Source organism: Pongo abelii, chromosome 15, assembly GCF_028885655.2.
Source record: "Pongo abelii isolate AG06213 chromosome 15, NHGRI_mPonAbe1-v2.0_pri, whole genome shotgun sequence".
Lineage (NCBI taxonomy): Eukaryota > Metazoa > Chordata > Mammalia > Primates > Hominidae > Pongo > Pongo abelii.
The window spans coordinates 65,567,804-65,586,246 of NC_072000.2; the positions used below are offsets into that span (position 1 = coordinate 65,567,804).

Consider the following 18,443-nt stretch of genomic DNA (forward strand, 5'->3'; position numbering starts at 1 on the left):
ACTGGAAAGCCAACTGAGGCAAGCACACTTACCTTCCATTCATTGTGTTGAAACTAGAACTCTCATCATGCTGGTGAGAGTGTAGATTGGTCAGTCTTTGTAGACGGCAAGTTGGCTGTGTATCAGAAGTCTTCAAAATTAGCACTTTGGCCCAAGGAATTCCATTTGCAGGAAGTTATCTTAAGAAACTGAATGATGATGATGACAATACAGCTTAAGTTTATTGAATGTGCCAGGCACCAATCTAAGTGCTTTATATGCATTTGTTCATTTAGGCCTGCTAATGACTCATGTGGCAGATGCTTTAACCTTCTCTTTGTCAGAAGAGGAAACTGAGGCAGGGAGAGGCTGGGTAGGTAACTTGCTCAGGGTCTCAGGTTAGGTTGCGGAGCTGTTATTGAATCCAGGCAGCTTGCTTGAGAGCTAGACCCTTAATTACTCTGTTTTGAAGATTTGCATGAAGTGTATTCACTCCAGTGTTATTCATTATGGTGAAAAAGGGGAGATGCCTCATCTTTCTAATAGCAGGGGAATTAATACATTGTGAGATATCCATGAAATGGATATTGAATAGCCATTAGAACTCATGTTCTTGAAAGACATTTAAAGGCATGAAAAATACCCAGGACAAATTTTTGAATACAAATGTATGTTATGAAATGATAATTTGATTATGTTTTTAAAAATTAACCAAGTATAAAAACGTGCGCGTGTGTGTTATTTATACATGGATATAGATATCTTTGGCAGGGGGCTGGTGAGATTTTAGGTATTTAAATTTTTATTCTTCATGCTTTTGATCATTGTTCTAATATTCACATTGGACTTTTATTTCTCCTATATAATTTAAAATATTGATTAAAAAACGTTGCTTCATTCGTGTCCTGGTGCTGAATGATGCTTGAATCTCTGAGCAGACATGAAAACTGCTCTCTGTAAAAAGTGGACACTAGGTGGCGCTCGTGGAATCGGACCTGCCCGCGGAAAGCCACCACTGAAGGCACCCGAGGGACCACACAAGGCGTTGGTGTTTCCATGCACTTCCACTTGAGCGCTAACTGTAACTCCATGGCTTAGACGTATTTTTAATTGACCTTTTACGCAAAGCAGTAAGCACAGATTCAGAAGCTGATACTGAGGGAGTTTCGAGTGGCAGAACTGATCATCTGTCAAGCTGAGTTGATCTTTCCCCCACGTTATACTGGCGGTGAGACTGCTCCCAGCCAGTAAAGTCTTCTTCGTGCATGGGTGCTCCATGCTCCTGCTGCAATTTCTGACTTAATGTGTTCTTACTCTTTCAGAAACTCGTTTCCAGATTGACCCTAAGACGACAGGGAAAGGAGAGCAGCAAAGAAGGAAATGGGATTGGGGTTAGTTCTTCCAACCGACTTGGTATCGACAACTTTGAGTTCATCCGAGTGTTGGGGAAGGGGAGTTTTGGGAAGGTGAGTCTTGGCTTTAACTGTTTGGGTTGAAGTAAGTGTGCTCTGTTTATGGGGAGGGGTGTGTGTGTGTGTGTGTGTGTACACGCATGCACACATACTCAACATTTCTCATGTGCCATTCTTTCTTCCTGTTGTGTGCACATGCCCTAAGACCCCCAAGAGGACTCCCTCATGCTCCCTCCTTTTGCTTTGCCATAGGTGATGCTTGCAAGAATAAAAGAAACAGGAGACCTCTATGCTGTGAAGGTGCTAAAGAAGGACGTGATTCTGCAGGATGATGATGTGGAATGCACCATGACCGAGAAAAGGATCCTGTCTCTGGCCCGCAATCACCCCTTCCTCACTCAGTTGTTCTGCTGCTTTCAGACCCCCGTAAGTATGAATTGCATTCACTGCTCCAACAGCCTCTTTTCTTAAAGAGCTGAGACAGTAAGATACTGAAGATTTCATAAAGTTGAGTATCAGAAATTATGGGGTTGGGCTCCCAAGGCAGGGTCATATGGAGGTATTGGTGACTTCTGCCAACCTCTGGAGGAAAAATGGAAGCTTATGAATTCACCCCTTCCCTTGTGCTGTCCTGGGGAAGCAGCACCGTGAGGGTTGTGTGTCCCAGGATTGAAAAGGTCATCATACATAAATCTTCTGAAGGTGAAGTGAAGGAGAGTGAAAGTTACAGAAGTCTAAGAACAGAGAAAATGCCATGGGCTGATTGTCTTGATGAATTTGGCTGTGACTCTGCTCCTAAATGCTGGGCTGGTTCTGACCTGGGCACAGGAGTTTAGAAGAGGGGTCTGAGAGGACCCAGAGAGGTACCTTGATTTGGAACATCCCAGGGCATTGCTTCTGGCCTTAGCAAGGACCCTTTGCCTGAAACCATGGACTGGTCTTAAGAATTGAATCTGTCTGCCTTGTAATGGTGTGCGTTTAGGAATGCTTCTGGCTGCAGTTAATGGAACACTTGACCAGCGGTGGATTAAACAATAAATAGAAAGGATGAGTTTGGTTCATTAGTACAAACTTTTTACTTGTTGTTTCACATAATGAGAAGTCTGGTGGTAACAGTGCTACGGTTGGATTTGTTGCTCAGTGACATTGGACATGTCTTTCCCTTGGGGTCCCAAGGTATTTGCTGCAGCCCTAGATGCCACACCTTGGCATGATAGCATCCAAAGCAGAAAGCATAAGGGCAGGGGCTGAAGGGCTTCATGGCCAGTCTCCTTTTCTCGGGGAGGGAAGATCTTTCCTAGACTTGGGTCAACTGCCCTGTATGTCTGTTCTCACATTGCTACAAAGAACTACCTGAGACGGGGTAATTTATGAAGAAAAAATGTTTAATTGACTCACAGTTCCACAGGCCGTACAGGAGGCATAGCTGGGGAGGCCTCAAGAAACTTACAGTCATAGCGGAAGGGTGAAGGAGAAGCAAGCAAGGTTTCACGTGACAGCAGGAGAGAGAGAGAGCGAAGGGGGAAATGCTACACGCTTTCAAACAGCCAGATCTCATGAGACCTCACTATTATGAGAAGAGCAAGGGGGGACATCTGCCTCATGATCCAATCACCTCCCACCAGGCCCTTCCCCAATATTAGAGCTTCCAATTCAACATGAGATTTGGGTGGGGACACACAGCCAAACCATATCATGCCCTTAGCAAGGGAGGCTGGAAGAGCAAATATCAGGCCAAGATAAGCTGGCAGACCATGATTGGTTCACACCAACCTTGATTCAGACCCTGGAGCAGGGCATTCTGCTTCTATTTAGAATCGGGCTCAAAATTGGGCTTTTGGTATCAATGTAGAGGGAAAATGGCCCTGGAGAAGGCACTAAGAGGGAGGGTCTGCCACAGATGTGTCAGAATCTTGCTGTCAAAAGGCATTCTGGGAGAGTGAATTCTGGGCATGTTCCTGGCCTGTGCCACCGTCAAGGAAGTAGGGGATTCCACGAGAGCGGGATAGGGGCATCTGACCGGTCAGGGAGGCTGGCAATACACCTCTAGGGAAGGTAAAGCCATGCTGGACCAAACGAGTGAATTAGAATTAGTTAGGCAGAGAATGAAGGTGAATATGTCATACAGGGTCAACAGCACACCATGGGTCTGCTGGTGAGACGGAGCATCAGGTGTGAAGGAGGCTCAGCACACACAGCATATCGAGGTTGAAGAGGGGCCTTGAGAACTGAGGCAGCCGAGGTGGGCAAGGGCCAGGCCATGAAGAGCCTTGTAGGCTGCGTTAAGGGGTTTGGGTTTAGTCCTGAGAGCAATGGAAAGTCGTGGAAAGTGGAAGCAGAGGATTGACCTATCAGGTTGTATGTTTTAATTATGAAAATCCAATTTCTTGCAATAGGTAATATAAGTATCCTCCAAATATTCATATCCTTTCTCCGAAAGAAACAATTATTGCTCATTTTATTTATAACCTTTGAGAGAATTTTCTGTACATAAAAACATATATATACAGCACATATATGCATACATGTTTATCTTTAAAAAACACAAATAATAGTATACTTTGCCCATGATTCTGTATTTTTAAAATTTAATTAATCTATTTTTTGAGACAGGGTCTCACTTTGTCACCAGGCTGCAGTACAGTGACGGTTATGGCTCACTGCAGCCTCAAGCTCCCAGGCTAAAGCGATCCTTCCACCACAGCCCCCTGAGAAACTGGGACTTACAGGCACATGCCACCACACCTGGCTAATTTTTGTTATTTTTTGTAGAGATGGGGTTTTGCCATGTTTCCCAGGCTGGTCTCAAACTCCTGGGCTAAAGCAATCCACCCACCTCAGTCTCTCAAAGTTCTGGGATTACAGGCATGAGCCACTGTACCTGGCCACTTTATTTTTTTTTAAGACATAATATTAATAGTATATATTGGAAATTGTTTTGTATTTCTGTATACCAAGCTGCCTCATTTTTAATGGCTGCATAGTACTCCATTTTAGAACATGACATTATTAATTTAACTTTTCCTCCTCTGTTGCTATGTATTGTGTTCCTAGTCTTTTATTTCAGTCGTTGCAGTGAGTCCCCTTGTACTTTTGTCTTTGTGTGCTTATGCTGGTGTTTCTGTAAGACACATTATTAGTAGTAGTATTGTTTGGTCAAAGGGTATATGCATTTCACATTTTGATTGAGTTCAATTGCCCCTCTCCCCCATTATGGTTAAAGATAGTGAACATTTTATTGTCCATGTACCACACATTGTTCTAAGTGCTTTATTTCTGTTATTTAATCTTTACGGTAACCCTCTGAAATAAGTTCTGTTATTATCACCCCATTTCACAGAGGAGAAAACTTAGGTACAAAGAAGCTTAGTTCCTAAGTGGCAGAGAGGGTTTGAAGCCAGGTGGTCTGACAGCAGAGTCCAGGCGGCTCTTCCTATTTGCTGGGCTGCGTCTCTAAATTCACACTCCCAAAGCTTGAGTGAGAAGGCGCATTTCCCCGCCTTCCCATCATGGCATGCTATCTGTTATTTGGATCATCTGAGAGTTAGAAAAATGGTATATTTGAAGTTCCAACTTGCATTCCTCTAACTGTGAGTGAAGCTGGGCGTTTTCATATGTTTCAGGGTCACTAGTATTCATATCTGTGTTGGGAGGGCCACATGCAGCCTGGAGAATGGGTGGAGCAGAGAAGTCTGGGAGCTTGGTGACAGGATGCACTGAAGGAGATACATGGCTTGGACTCCCACGCCACCCCAGCGTTATCAAGAGAAAAAAAACTGGGGAGGCAGCTAATGGCTTCATGGGCCTCGGCTCCCCTGCGCTCCTGTCCCTTCCCCTGTGCTCCTCATCGGTCCTCAGTGGCTCTTGATGGCCCTGGAGCCCATGCTGCTCCTGCCCCCATCCTCTGCTTTCCGTCTGCTGGATTGGTCCTTGGTTCCCCTGGAGCTCCAGTTCTCCCTGCCCCACACTGCTCCCTGGAGCAAACGACTTCCTTTGCTGGGCGCTTTGCCATCGTAAAGCCCTTCCCCTGCCCTCACCCCCTTATTGGGCTCTTTTCTTGGAATAGAGGAGTGGAGTTACAGCTCGAGGCTTGAGAGGGATAGCTGGTAGCTGATACTGGTTGCCCGCCAGGGTTTCAAGCGCCAGCCTCCTGAACACCACCACGAACACCATGAGTCAAGCCGCAGAGCCAGGTGACCTCTCAGATCTTCTTCCTAGGGCCTGAGCCAAAGATCACATGGTTTCCTATGACGTGAGGTTAGATCATCTTCACCAGGTGGTAACCTTTGAGTCAAGCAGTCAACTGGTATTTAGTGAGCTTAGCCTGGTCTTGCAGCAGCAGTGGTTCCAAGTTACTACAGCTGAAGCAAATAAAGAAGTATCTCATACCTAACTTAGGGGAATTTGATCTGTAAAAGGAAATTCTGGTGATTATAAGCAAAGATCTCATCAACAATTAGATCATGTTATGGTAGAGTAAAATGAGGAATTAACCTGGAACAGATTGGGAACCCAATCAATATAGCATATACAATCAAAATGTTCCAGGAAAATGTGTAAATTATACAATATACCAAAATTTTAGCGGCCACATGAGATTCCCAGTGTTCAGTGGGTAAAGCCTTTACTAGCATTGAAGTCTATTTTTCCTACTGGAAGTTTTATGTTTGACCACAAGGTGGCAGTCATTACCACAAAGTTATTTTTATTTCTCCACCAGAGAAACCAAAGGCATGGAACTGCCATTACGGTTTAAGATGTATGTATTGTAGTAGATGTCTCCAAAGCAAAGGATAAAGGGAATGTACACCTGCTTTAGGCTAAATGATAAAGAAGTAGTGGGAACCCACTTCAAAGAAGCAAGTGAGGCTGGGCGCAGGCAGCACTTTGGGAGGCCGAGGTGGGCCGATCACTTGAGCCTAGGAGTTTGAGACCAGCCTGGCCACCATGATGAAACCCCGTCTACTAAAAATACAAAAATTAGCTTGGTGTGGTGGTGCATGCCTGCAATTCCACCTACTCCAGAGGCTGAGACAGGAGGATCGCTGGAACCTGGGAGGCAGAAGTTGCAGTGAGCCGAGATCATGCCACTGCACTCCAACCTGGGTGACAGAGCAAGACTTTGTCTCAAAAAAGAAAAGAAAAAAAAGCAGCAAGGGAGATTTTCTAATGCTGAGATAGAGGTATACAATTTTAGTTTTGCTGTCATTGATGCCTTTGAGGTTTGCAAGGTATCAGACTCCACAGTACGCATAGCATTTGCTCGCTGTGCATTCATCTGTCAGAACTCCTCATTTACTGTTGTAAAACTATCCCCATTTACTGTTGTAAAACTATGAAGAACAGGAAGTGTTACTTGCTATGAGAAATTACAGCAGAAAGATGCTTACTCTTTAGCTGCCCAGTGTTGCAGGCCCTGGCTTATCAAGTAAGATGCTAATCAGTGTGTAATGCTGAACCGTGACAGTCTCCCCTGGAGAATTTAGGAGTGAGAGGAGGTGTTGGAGCCACTCTATCTGCAAAGCATTTCATTGTGAGGGCCTTTGTAAAAACAGCACTCCCCTCATGCAGCCCTGTGGAATCAGTCTCTCTGAAGCCCAGAGCAGGGCAGTAACTAGCCGAGGATCCCTTAGATTGTAAGTGGCAGAGACAAAGTTCAAGTTTAGGTCAGGCTGACTCTGACTCCATATGTTGTCTTATTCTGCATTTAGTTGGTTGATTCAGCCTCGGCTTAAGCACCTCCTATCTGTCTTGGCTCCCCTTCAACCTGACAATATGGAAATGGCATTGCCCTTGGGAACAGAAAACCTGAACTATGTTTTAGCTTTGTTTTCCACCATCTAAATGGCTTGAGTCTGTCCTAAAATTCCTTTGAGCCTTAAAGTTCTCATCATTAAAATGAAAACAGGATCGCTGTGAGGGTCAAATGAGAGAATGCAGAATATTTTGTACACTGCAAAGTGCTGTTCAAAAGTGAGTCAGTTCAACTGTGGTGATGACCCCCTCCATCCTCACACCAAAGGAAAAAGGTCCCAGGGCTTTCCAATGGCCAGCCCAGACACCCACATGGAGGGGACAGCAAACATTGAGAAGGTAAGTATTTTATAGGTCCTTTTGTTCTTGGCAAAAAGGAAATAGTAAGCAAATTTCACATATATGATAATTTATCAAGGTTGCTACAAAGGTTTATGAACCCATAGATTATTTCCCCTTTTTTGATAATCATATACATTGTTTACAAGTATATAAATGGGCATCCTTATCTGTTTCGGATAGCACTGCAAATCCTAATAGTTTGTGACTAATTTGATAAACTGTACTAAAACTCATAAAATGTATACTCTTGGATCAGTTTTTCTGATAATCTAGACTACAAAAATAATATAAAGAATAAAATGTTATTCATAAAGATGTTTAATTTTCAGTGCTTTATTTATACATATTTTTTGGTCAACATCTCTCTAATCCTCCAGCCTCTGGTAACCACTATTCTGTTCTGTTTCTATGAGTTTGGCTTTTTTTGATTCCACATATCAGTGAGATTAAGCAGCATTTGTCTTTCTGTGCCTGGCTTATTTCATATAATACAATGTCCTCCAGGTTGATCCATGTTGCAAATGACAGGATGTCTTTCTTTTTAAAAGCTGAACAGTATTCTATTGTGTATATATTCCATTGTTTCTTTGTCCATTCATCCGTTGGTGAACACTTAGATTGATTCCATATCTTGGCTATTGTGAATAATGCTGCAGTAAACATGAGAGTGGAGGCATCTCTTCGACATGCTGATTTCATTTTCTTTGGATGTATAGCCAGTATTGGAATTGCTGGAGCATATGGTAGTTCTATTTTAATTTTTTGAGGAGCCTCCATACCGTTTTCCAAATGAGTATACTAATTTACATTCCCACCAACAGTGTACAATGGTTCTCTTTTCTCCACATCCTCTTCAACACCTGTTATTTTTCATCTTTTCAATAATAGCTGTTCTGACAGGTATGACATAATATCTCATTGTGGTTTTAATCTGCATATCCCCAATGATTAGTGATGTTGAGCATTTTTTCTATACCTGTTGGCCATTTGTGTGGTGTGTGTGTGTGTGTGTGTTTTACTTTTTATTTATTTTTATTTTACTTAAAGTTCTGGGATACATGTGCTGAACGTGCAGGTTTGTTACATAGGTATACATGTGCCATGGTGGTTTGCTGCACCTATCAACTGGTCATCCAGGTTTTAAGCCCCGAATGCACTAGATATTTGTCCTAATGCTCTCCTTGCCCTTGCCCTCCCACCCAACAGGCTCCGGTGTGTGATGTTCCCCTCCCTGTGTTCTCATTGTTCAACTTACGAGTGAGAACATGTGGTGTTTGGTTTTCTGTTCCTGTGTTAGTTGGCTGAGAATGATGGTTTCCAGCTTCATCGGTGTCCCTGCAAAGGACATGAACTCATTCTTTTTTTATGGCTGCATAGTATTCCATGGTGTATATGTGCCACATTTTCTTTATCCAGTCTATCATTGATGGGCATTTGTGTTGGTTCCAAGTCTTTGGTATTGTAAATAGTGCTGCAGTAAACATACATGGGCATGTGTCTATAGTAGAATGATTTATAATTCTTTGGGTATATACCCAGTAATGGGATTGCTGGGTCAAATGGTATTTCTGGTTCTAGATCCTTGAGGAGTCGCCACATGGTTTTCCACAGTTTGATTACTGTAGCTTTGTAGTAGATTTTGAAATCAGGTAGTATAGTGCCTCCAGCTTTGTTCTTTTTGGTCAAGATTGCTTTGGTATCGTGCATTATTTATAATAGGAAAATATTAGAAACAACTTCAGCATTTAGCAATGGGGGTACACTTCAATAATATACTATTTGATGAGAATTTTTAGCCAGTCAAGAGATAATTTTAAGTTAGGTAGTTAAATTGTCAGGCACCATCATAAGCACCTAACATGTATTGTTTATTGCACGTGATTCCTATAACAGCCTTATAAGATAGGCACAATTATTATCTTCATTATGTCAAATGGAAAAGTGAGACACTGAGGAGTTAAGTCATTTGCCTAAAATCTGTCACAGAAAATGGTAAAAATAGGAAGTTAGAATCCAGGAAATAATACAGAGGTTATGATGATGAACAGTCTGTATCCATGTCAGGTTCTGCCCAAGATAGTGAATTGGCAGACCCGTTCCCCTCCCCAGCCCCAAAAAAGACTGCCAGGAAATTATGCCAGTAAGCTGTCAGGGACTGGATTAAGGTAGTGGAATTATGAAGGATTTTTTTCCTATTTACCAAATTTGGTAATAGGATTACATTTCTTCAACAATGGGGGTAAGAGGAATAAGCCATTATTAAGTCAGGGACCAGACCCCTGTCAGGACCTGGGATACGGCCTAGTACATGCTGCCTCCCTGACTCATTTATGGTGAAATTCACATCACACTCCTTTTATCTGAATCAGTGCGGGTTGTGTCAGCAGCTGAGTCCCTGGCATGGATGTCCTGGAATCCAGGCCTCCCATCCCCCATCCCCGGCTCCCAGGGGCCTCCCCTTCGGTTCTCCTCCTGGAGAGAGAGGAACAAAGACTAGGTAGGGGGTGGGGGATGGAGGGGGGCCGTCACAGGAAGGGGGAGTGGCAAAGTAAATATTGGTCTGAGGCTTCAGGCTTTGTTTGGAGACCCGGTTTACAGAAGCAAAGGTTTCCATTTGGAAAACAGAAGACACTTTGTGGCCAGTGCCCAAAACAGCGTCTCACTAGCAGGCCCTGGGACTGGGTGAGAGGGCTGAGCCAAGTACTCCTCATTGTTTTGGGAATGCCTTAAGTTTGTGTTTAGGATCCACCGCTTTCAGGTGGGCCACAGGACGCTCCGATGCCCGTCGCTTTTGCCTCCCACTCCTCTGCCTGCTGGGGCATCTTTACGATGTCAGCCTGCAAGGATGGAGTTCCTGGCAGGACCATAGCTTTCCATAAGAAACCACTTCTCAAATGGCCAACAAAGTTGAAATCCTGGTTTTTGAAGGTCAGAATATCTTGGAATCTTGTGAAATAAATGCCATCACTGCATACGTGCTGGCACAAAATGATCTCAAGTGTGCTCAGTGTACCTGGCAGCTTGAGTGCAAAGGAACATTCTTTTCGTTGTATTACTTTCTCCATTGTTGTTGTATTAAATATTAGCAAAGAAGTGGGAGAGGCAGAGAGCAGCCAGGCAGCAAGGTAGTCATGTGGCCCTGGAATTAATCTTTCAGAATTTCCCCAGGCAGGGAACTGCACTGTGACCTTCAGCACAAGAGCTCTGAGTTCTAATTCTGGCTTAGCTGGCCCACTTGTCTTTAAGAAGGTCCCCTGCCTTTTATTTTGAGATAAGCCTCTCCACCTAAATGTGTGTTCCTTACTCCTGGACCTGTTGGCCCCACCTTTAGGGAGTGCCCCTACAGCTGGCTTCAACACGTGGGGACGTAGCAGTGCTGCAGCCTGCCCTGTCCAGCTCTGATGCTTCCCAGAGCCTCCAGCTCCCCTTTCCCTTCCTGCGGCCTCACTGAGCATTTGGCTGAGCCCCTGCCAGCCGCTGGACGTGGGGAGGAGAAGGCACGCTCAGCCCCTACAGTGGCATTACTGCTTGTGCTCTGTGTTGCTGTGACACCCAGCACAAGGGGAAGAGGCCCCATGACAGAGGGTTAGACGAGAAGGGGAAGTATAGCCGAAAGGCTGGGAGACTTTCCCCTTCACAGGCATGGGGATTCTGAAGAAGCCTCTGTTCATGCCTTGGGTTAGTTGGTTGATTCCTGGGGAGTGAATGGTGCCCACTTTGCAGGAGGGGATGAGCGAAGAAGGAAAGGGCATTTCATGAGACCCTAGCATATGTCCTAGGTGCTCATATTCATTACCAATGTCTATGAAACTAAACTGCACATTGGCATTCCGTAAATATCTGTTGAACAAAATGTCTCATTTAATACCCAAAGCATCCAGGGAAGAGTATCATCCTCATTTTAAAGGCCTAGAAACTGAGATCCAGAGAAATTAAACAACTTGCCCCAGATCACACAGTAAGCCAGAGTCAGTGCATGGATTCCTGACCTGACTGTCCTGCTAAATAATATACAAGCCATTTCCATTATATCACAAATAGAAGTTTTGAGTCTCTAATATATACAGCTGAGAATACTGTCATTAGACAGGAATAGAGGCAGTTTTCCACAATAGGTGGTTTTTGGCTTTTTGGGAAATACCTGAGGATATTTCCTCTGATCTGTTTGGAACCAGGTTTCCCCCTTTTCCTGAGCAGTGACTGCTACAAATACAATCTGGTTTGCTACGGGTCATTTGTTGCAGTTTGCCTTTGGCTCCGATCAAAATAGAAAATGAGCCAGAACATGGTGTTTCCTGTCTCTGCATGTTCCTACCTTATTCATAGTGTTCCATCTTTCTTTTAGGTTATTAATTGTGGATTTATTTCCATAGTCAGACAAGATCTTTGGACCCGCCTCCTTCTCTGCTGAAGATTCTCCGAAGACAAAATGTGCATAGGCCTTCTCCAGGATCTGGATTTTTGGGGGATTATTTGGGAGCTTTGCTTCTGTCCTCTCAGGCTACCAGACTTTCTGACCTTCCGTTGCTAAATAGGGCCACAAAAATGAATAGGAATAAGAGAACCTGAAGTTCAAGCTGTGTCTTTGGCTCTGTCTCTTTGGATGCGACTGCCAAGATATTTGGTATGACAAAAGGATTTGAAATAGTCGGCCTGTTTTTTCAGTTTGAGGTTGTTCCATTGTAACTGGTCTTGTTTTTGGTAGCCGTCATTATCACTGACAACCTAGAGACTGAGTAGACCGCCACCTCCATGTCTGCTAAGATAGTATATGGAGTTTTGTGTAATTAAAATCTTTGATGTAACCAGAACACAACCCAGGTCACACTTTCCCTTTGTGTCTCATGATGACTGAAAGCTTTTGGGGTGGTGAGTGTTTGGTTATGGTTTTCCTGGACCCAATTTGGAACCCTTAAAGCCTGCCAAGTATAGATACTCTGGCTTCAGTAGGGCCCTTTATTGAAACACCAAGTGCCAGGACTGCTCAAAGGGTGAAAATGAGATGGGTGTTCTGCCAGGTAGCTTAGTGAAAAATCAGTCAATCCAGGATCACACTGACTGAATGCTAGGCAAAAGAAACAGTTCTTTTATTTGTTTTCATTTTTTGCAGAGTTGGAGGTCTTGCTATGTTGCCCACACTGGTCTCGAACTCCTGACCTCAAGCAATCTACTGCCTTGGCCTCCCAAAGTATTGGGATTACAGGCATGAGCCACCGTGCCTGGCTAGAAACAGTTTTTTAAAAACTCATTCTAGTTAGGAAGAGAAGACCAATACACATGGAAGAAAAGTGTACAGTAGATAGCATGTAGTAAATATAGTCCTTATGCTACAAAAGGAAAGGTAGTTGAAAATGAACATTGGGTTCTAGGGGAAACTCTTAAGTATGTGCCAGTCTTTGCTCAGAAGTACAACCTGATTGGCTGTGAGACTAAAGCCAACTAATAGCTTTAAGCAGCCCCTCGGGTGTGGGCTGCAGATGGTTCCCTAGGAAGCTGGGTTGACTCCTGCTGTGACTGGCTGGGACTGCCAGATAGGACCTGAAGCGGCTGCCAAGGGGCTGCCACCCCACCCTGAAGACAAAATCATGCAGTCTAAAAACCTAACTGCTTTGGATCAAAATCATACCCTGTAATATGTTCTAGTTTTTAAATACTTGGGTTTTCCTTAATTACTTAATCTCTGCTGAGAACCCAGCTGCATCCATCTCTTCTAGGTCCGGAATTATCCACAGCATCTCATGAGCAGAAACAGCCCTGTCAACATAAAGTCAGCAGACTCGTCATGTAGAGAGTTGTGCACTGGCAGGTTAGGGGGGAAGGTGTTCATTCATTCAGCAGATATGCACTGAGTGCCTGCGAGGCGTAGGGCTCGCCTTCAAGCCTTGAGGACACAGCAGTGAGCAAAACAGAAAAGAGTCCCTGCCCTCATGAAACTGACATTCTTTGGGAAGCTTATAAGGCTGAAGCTCATGAACAGATTGTTCATCTTGTAGTCTCAGCTGGTGACCCTCCATGGCAGCTGATCCCTGTGGCAATTCCTGGATTTTCTTTTCAGACAGGCTCAGAGCAGTCATCTGCTTGAAGAGTCTGGGGGGGCTTGTCTGAAGCTGCATTTGCATATCAAGTGCTCCGTTATATTTTTTGTAGGATGCAGTGAGATTACTCGGGGGAGGGGTAGCTTGAGTCCTTGGTCCTTGGTACTGTCTCTGGTTAGTGGTGGGTTCTGGGTCACTATTATAGGGGTTGGGAGGTTTAAAGCAGGAGGCAGAATAGCAAGAGTAGCAGCCCCAGTAGGCTGCATTTGCTCCCATTGCCACTTGCACAATCTTTCTCATCCTGCTGGCTAGACCAGTCTGTTCACTGGCAGCCCCTGCATCAGGCTGTGAGGACGCCCTGTCTACCTCCCGTCTCCATCCCTGTATTAACCCATGTGCCATCAAGAGCGACTGACTCTTTCTTTACAAGGTTCCTTTTCCTTCCTTCCCTGTAAGCTAATAGCTTGGCTCAGGCTCGCCAGCAGACCCTCCCCTTTTTGCTGGAGGGCTTTGGCATGCCCTGTCTCTTCTTTGGGGCCACCCAGGGAGTTCCTGTTTCCTTTCTGTGGGAGGCTTCTAATTCTTAGTTATAGCAAAAGAGCCTGTATTTTTTAGCTCACTCCTGCCCACTTCTGGTCTGGAATGATTTATGGCTTAGGTGTTACAAATGGGAGTCCTGGAACTCTTCCCAGAATCTCTTAATTCCATTCTTGTGGTATATGATGTTCTAAACATTAAAATGATGTAATATATAATTCCCAACCAAAACAAAAGAGGAGATCCCTGCTAGCCAAATTCTTCCCTCCTCTCTATACACGTCTTTCCATCGCTGTGCAGTGAATCCTGGGATGTGTTTGTCAGTCAGCTTCCTTGTTCTTCTGGCTTCTCACTCCCCAAGGACCATCGAGCCACAGACTCCACGGTTTTCTCTGAGGGCATGCGAAGTGGAAACTAACCTGTCCCTGCAGCAAGCCCAGACCTTCTACAATCATGTCTACCAGTGGTGAAAGGCAGTTCAAGATGAGTTGGACACAACCAAGAAAATTACGGAACAAATATGTCATAGCTCCTCTCTGTCTGCTGTCTACAGAAGGAGGCTAATAGCAGCAGATCTGGTGAGGGCCAGTGGCCCATGGACCTGCCTGCCCCAAGGCAGCGATCATGGGAGTGGGGTCAAGGAAACACTAAGGAGGTAGACCTGATAGAACTTTTTAAGGAGGAGTGGCCAGGGTTCTGGCTGGTTTGAAGCCTGGAGAGAATGGAATGGCATGAGTTCAGTTTTGGGGACATTCAGTGGTAAGACTGGTTTCTATTTTCTCTTCTGGAAGCTCATAGATATAGGATCTGCTCATTCACTTGATTTGTGCCTCTTATTTGGGCTTCAGGACACATCTGTGGCCAATCGCAATTAAAACACCATGCCGAGTTAGCCATCATCATCACTCAGAGCTGTCTGCTTTACCAGGCTAAAAAAAAAAGATCTTTATCACCAGTTGAAAGTGACTTTAAAAAAAAAGTGCCCTTCCACATTGCTCAGAACTTTGCCCTCACCATCTTGACCCTCACCAACAGGTCAGGTTGTTTTAATAATCTAGTGGCTGGTAAGTTTTCATCCTTTACGATTAAAAAAAAAATCTCTGATTTGCATAGTGCAATGCCATTTGCCTACTTTGTTGGGTGTGGGGGCTGTCCTGTTCATTGTGGATGTTTAGCAGCATCCCAAAATACCAGCAGCACCTCTCCAGTTATAACAACCAAACATATCTCCAGACATTGGTTCCCAGGGGGGGACGAATCTCCCCTGGCTCCCTTACATGACTGTCAGGTGATTGTCCTTGATATGAAAAGTCAAATGGGTTAGGCGATCACTTTTCTTTTTATAGAGGCCAAAGCCAAATGTGTCAGACCTTCTTTATGAAAATATAATCGTTATCTTTTTTCTAAGTTTGTAGAAAGGCAGAGTTCCTTTTGGGGGCTCATTACAGCTGTCGGTGCCCGCACTGACAGTGGCATTGTTAGGGATGGAGCCCCTGAGCTTGGGGGAGACAGCGGAAGCGTGCAGGGTCTGTTTAATGTGAGTGAGGGCTGGCAAGCTGCTGGCAGCTCTCAACAGTGAAGCCTGCTGCTCGATAAGGCATTATTATCAGAGCCTGGGGGCATCTAGGGAGCAAAAGATTAGCTGACTGAGCATATATCTAAAATGGGTTATTTTTAAAAAGCAAGCAGTAGAAATACTGCAGCTTGTCTTGTTTTAGCATTTAATAATTACACTTTCACTTTACCAGCAAGGCATTGAGTCAGTGGCATTTTATGAAAAGTATCCTCCCAAACCTGAACTTTGTGAGTCAGATTCCCATCCTGTGTGTGGTACATGTGGTTGGATTGTACAAACATAATCAGAGTTTTACAAAATGTTTCCCAACCAGCATGGGAAAACGTGCTGATAATAATATGATTGGGCTTTGAGGGAGAGCCACTTGCTGGCTTTTTTTCTTTTGTTTCCCATACATGGAAATGCCATTTCAACTTGAAATGTGGATACCTTACCAGAGGATTGCTTGAGCCCGGGAGGTTGAGGCTACATTAGTGAACTGGGATTGCACCACTGCATTCCAGCCTGGATGACAAAGTGAGACCCCTGTATCAATCTTTTAAAAACCCACACACACAAAAAACAACAAAACAAAAAGTAGAATCTTAAATGCTATCTTAAGGCTGAATGGTCTCTAAATATTGAAAGTAGACCCTAGCCAAAAGAGACATTACCTGTTTCTGTAATATAATGAATGGTATTAGTGTACTTATCTTGTATTTTAAATTCAATTCTGTAAATGTTTATGGAGCATGCATTATGTGCCGGGGATGAAGACACAAGAACAAAATGTGGACCTGCCTTTTAATTGCTTACAGTCAAAGGTCATGATAACACCATGTGATGGAGAGAAGAAAGTCATGATTGATCCTCATGGAGGTTGGAAAGACTTCCCAGAGGAGGGGCTGTGTGAGCTGTGTTTTGAAGATGAATAGGGACCTTATAGTCACGAGAGGAGGGCATAGACTCCCAGACAGAGGTAACAGCAGTGCAAAGGCACAGAGGCTTAAAATTGCAGGACATGCCCAGGAAACCCCAAATGACTAGATGAGGCAGATTTGTAAGAGGGGAAATGGTGGTGATTGGCGGGGGTGGGGGGTGGTGATGAAGAAGCAAAGTCATAATGGGTCTGATGTCCTTTGCTGAGGAGCTTAGACTAAAATGTTTAGGTAAAAGGAGGCAGCAAAATCTTTAAGTGAGGGAGTAACATAAGATTTGCATGTTAGAAGGCTCTCTCTGGCTGCTGTCTACAGAGGGAAGCTAATGGCAGCAGATCTGGCGAGGATGCTGGGCCCGTGATCTGGGAACTTGCCTGCCCCAAGGCAGCAGTCATGGGAGTGGAGTCAAGGAAACACTAAAGAAGTAGACATGATAGGACTTTTTAAGTGGGAATGGCCGGGGCTCTGGCCATTTGGAAGCCTGGAGAGAATGGAATAGCATGAATTCGGTTTGGGGGAAATTCAGTGGTAAGATGCTTGTTTGTCAGAAACACAGTTGAGATGGGAGATCAGTTTGGTGTCATCCATGTCCTCTTGGTAAGTGGAAACTATAATATAAAATCTTTCAGGCCAGGCACAGTGGCTCACACCTGTAATCCCAGCACTTTGGGAGGCCAAGGCAAGTGGATCACCTGAGGTCAGGAGTTCGAGACCAGCCTGGCCAACATGGCAAAACCCTGTCTCTACTAAAAATACAAAAATTAGCCGGGCATGGTGGCACGCACCTGTAATCCCAGCTACTCAGGAGGCTGAGGCAGGGAGAATCGCTTGAACCCAGGAGGCAAAGGTTGCAGTGAACCGAGATCGCGCCATTGCACTCCAGCCTGGGCAACAGAGCGAAACTCTGTCTTAAAAAAAAAAAAATCAAAAATCTTTTAGTAGATGTTTATAGAGAGAGAAGAGAGGAGACTTGAAGAAGGAATTCTAAGTAAGGGTTAAGGTTGAGTGGAAAAAAGAAGAAGAATCAGAAGGAAGTGGTTTCATAGTAGGATAAATCAAGTGCTGAGATGAAGTCAGTTCACTAACAGACTCAGAGTTCTATTGGATATGGCATGAGGTTCTTGGTGTCACCATCTTAGGATCTGCTCATTTTTGGAACCCATCTGAACTCCACTTAGCCAACTGAAGCTTGCCTTCAAAGTTAACACAATGTGCTTTCTCCCGTATAAACCTTTTAAGCTGTTTCTGATGACTACTCCTCTTCCTGTTAGAGCTCCACCTCTTTTAATTTAGCCTCCATGCCTTTAGAGTAAGGTCTGCAACTTTCTTCCTTAATTGACAGTGGAGATCAATATGTAACCCAGATTGCAAAAACGGTTTGGGAACACCGCATGTTCTCACTCATAGGTGGGAGTTGAACACATGGACACTGGGCGGGAAACATCACACACTGGGGCCTGGCGGGGGGTGGGGGGCTGGGGGAGGGATAGCATTAGGAGAAATACCTAATGTAAATGATGAGTTGATGGGTACAGCAAACCAACATGGCACATATATACCTATGTAACAAACCTGCACGTTGTGCACGTGTACCCTAGAACTTAAAGTATAATTTTTAAAAATGTTTTTAATGGTTTGGGAAGAGATTGCGGGCACGTCATTTGCTTGAACAGATTTTGTTCCCCAGCCAGAGGACCAGAGAAGAGTTTGTCATGGCTACAGTGGAGGAATCAAACTCAAAATAGCATGTGAAAGGCACATTCCACACAGAAACTTCGGCCCGTGCATCAACACTGCAGACAGGGGGAGAGGAAATGAATTCTCAGCCAGTAGATTCCCAGGCATCACCTTGAGGCAGATATGGCATATTCTTGGCCATAGTCTCTACTTC

At 44.4% G+C, this 18,443-nt stretch overlaps 1 protein-coding gene across 1 annotated transcript in view; it reads left to right on the forward strand.

Annotated features, from left to right (window-relative positions):
* PRKCH (protein kinase C eta) overlaps positions 1–18,443 on the forward strand; it is a 228,126-nt gene that overhangs the window by 134,120 nt on the left and 75,563 nt on the right. Inside the window, exons 8-9 of the mRNA XM_024231718.3 lie at positions 1,302–1,445; positions 1,644–1,817. Coding sequence (XP_024087486.2) covers positions 1,302–1,445; positions 1,644–1,817 — 318 coding nt within the window. The remainder of the gene's footprint in view (positions 1–1,301; positions 1,446–1,643; positions 1,818–18,443) is intronic.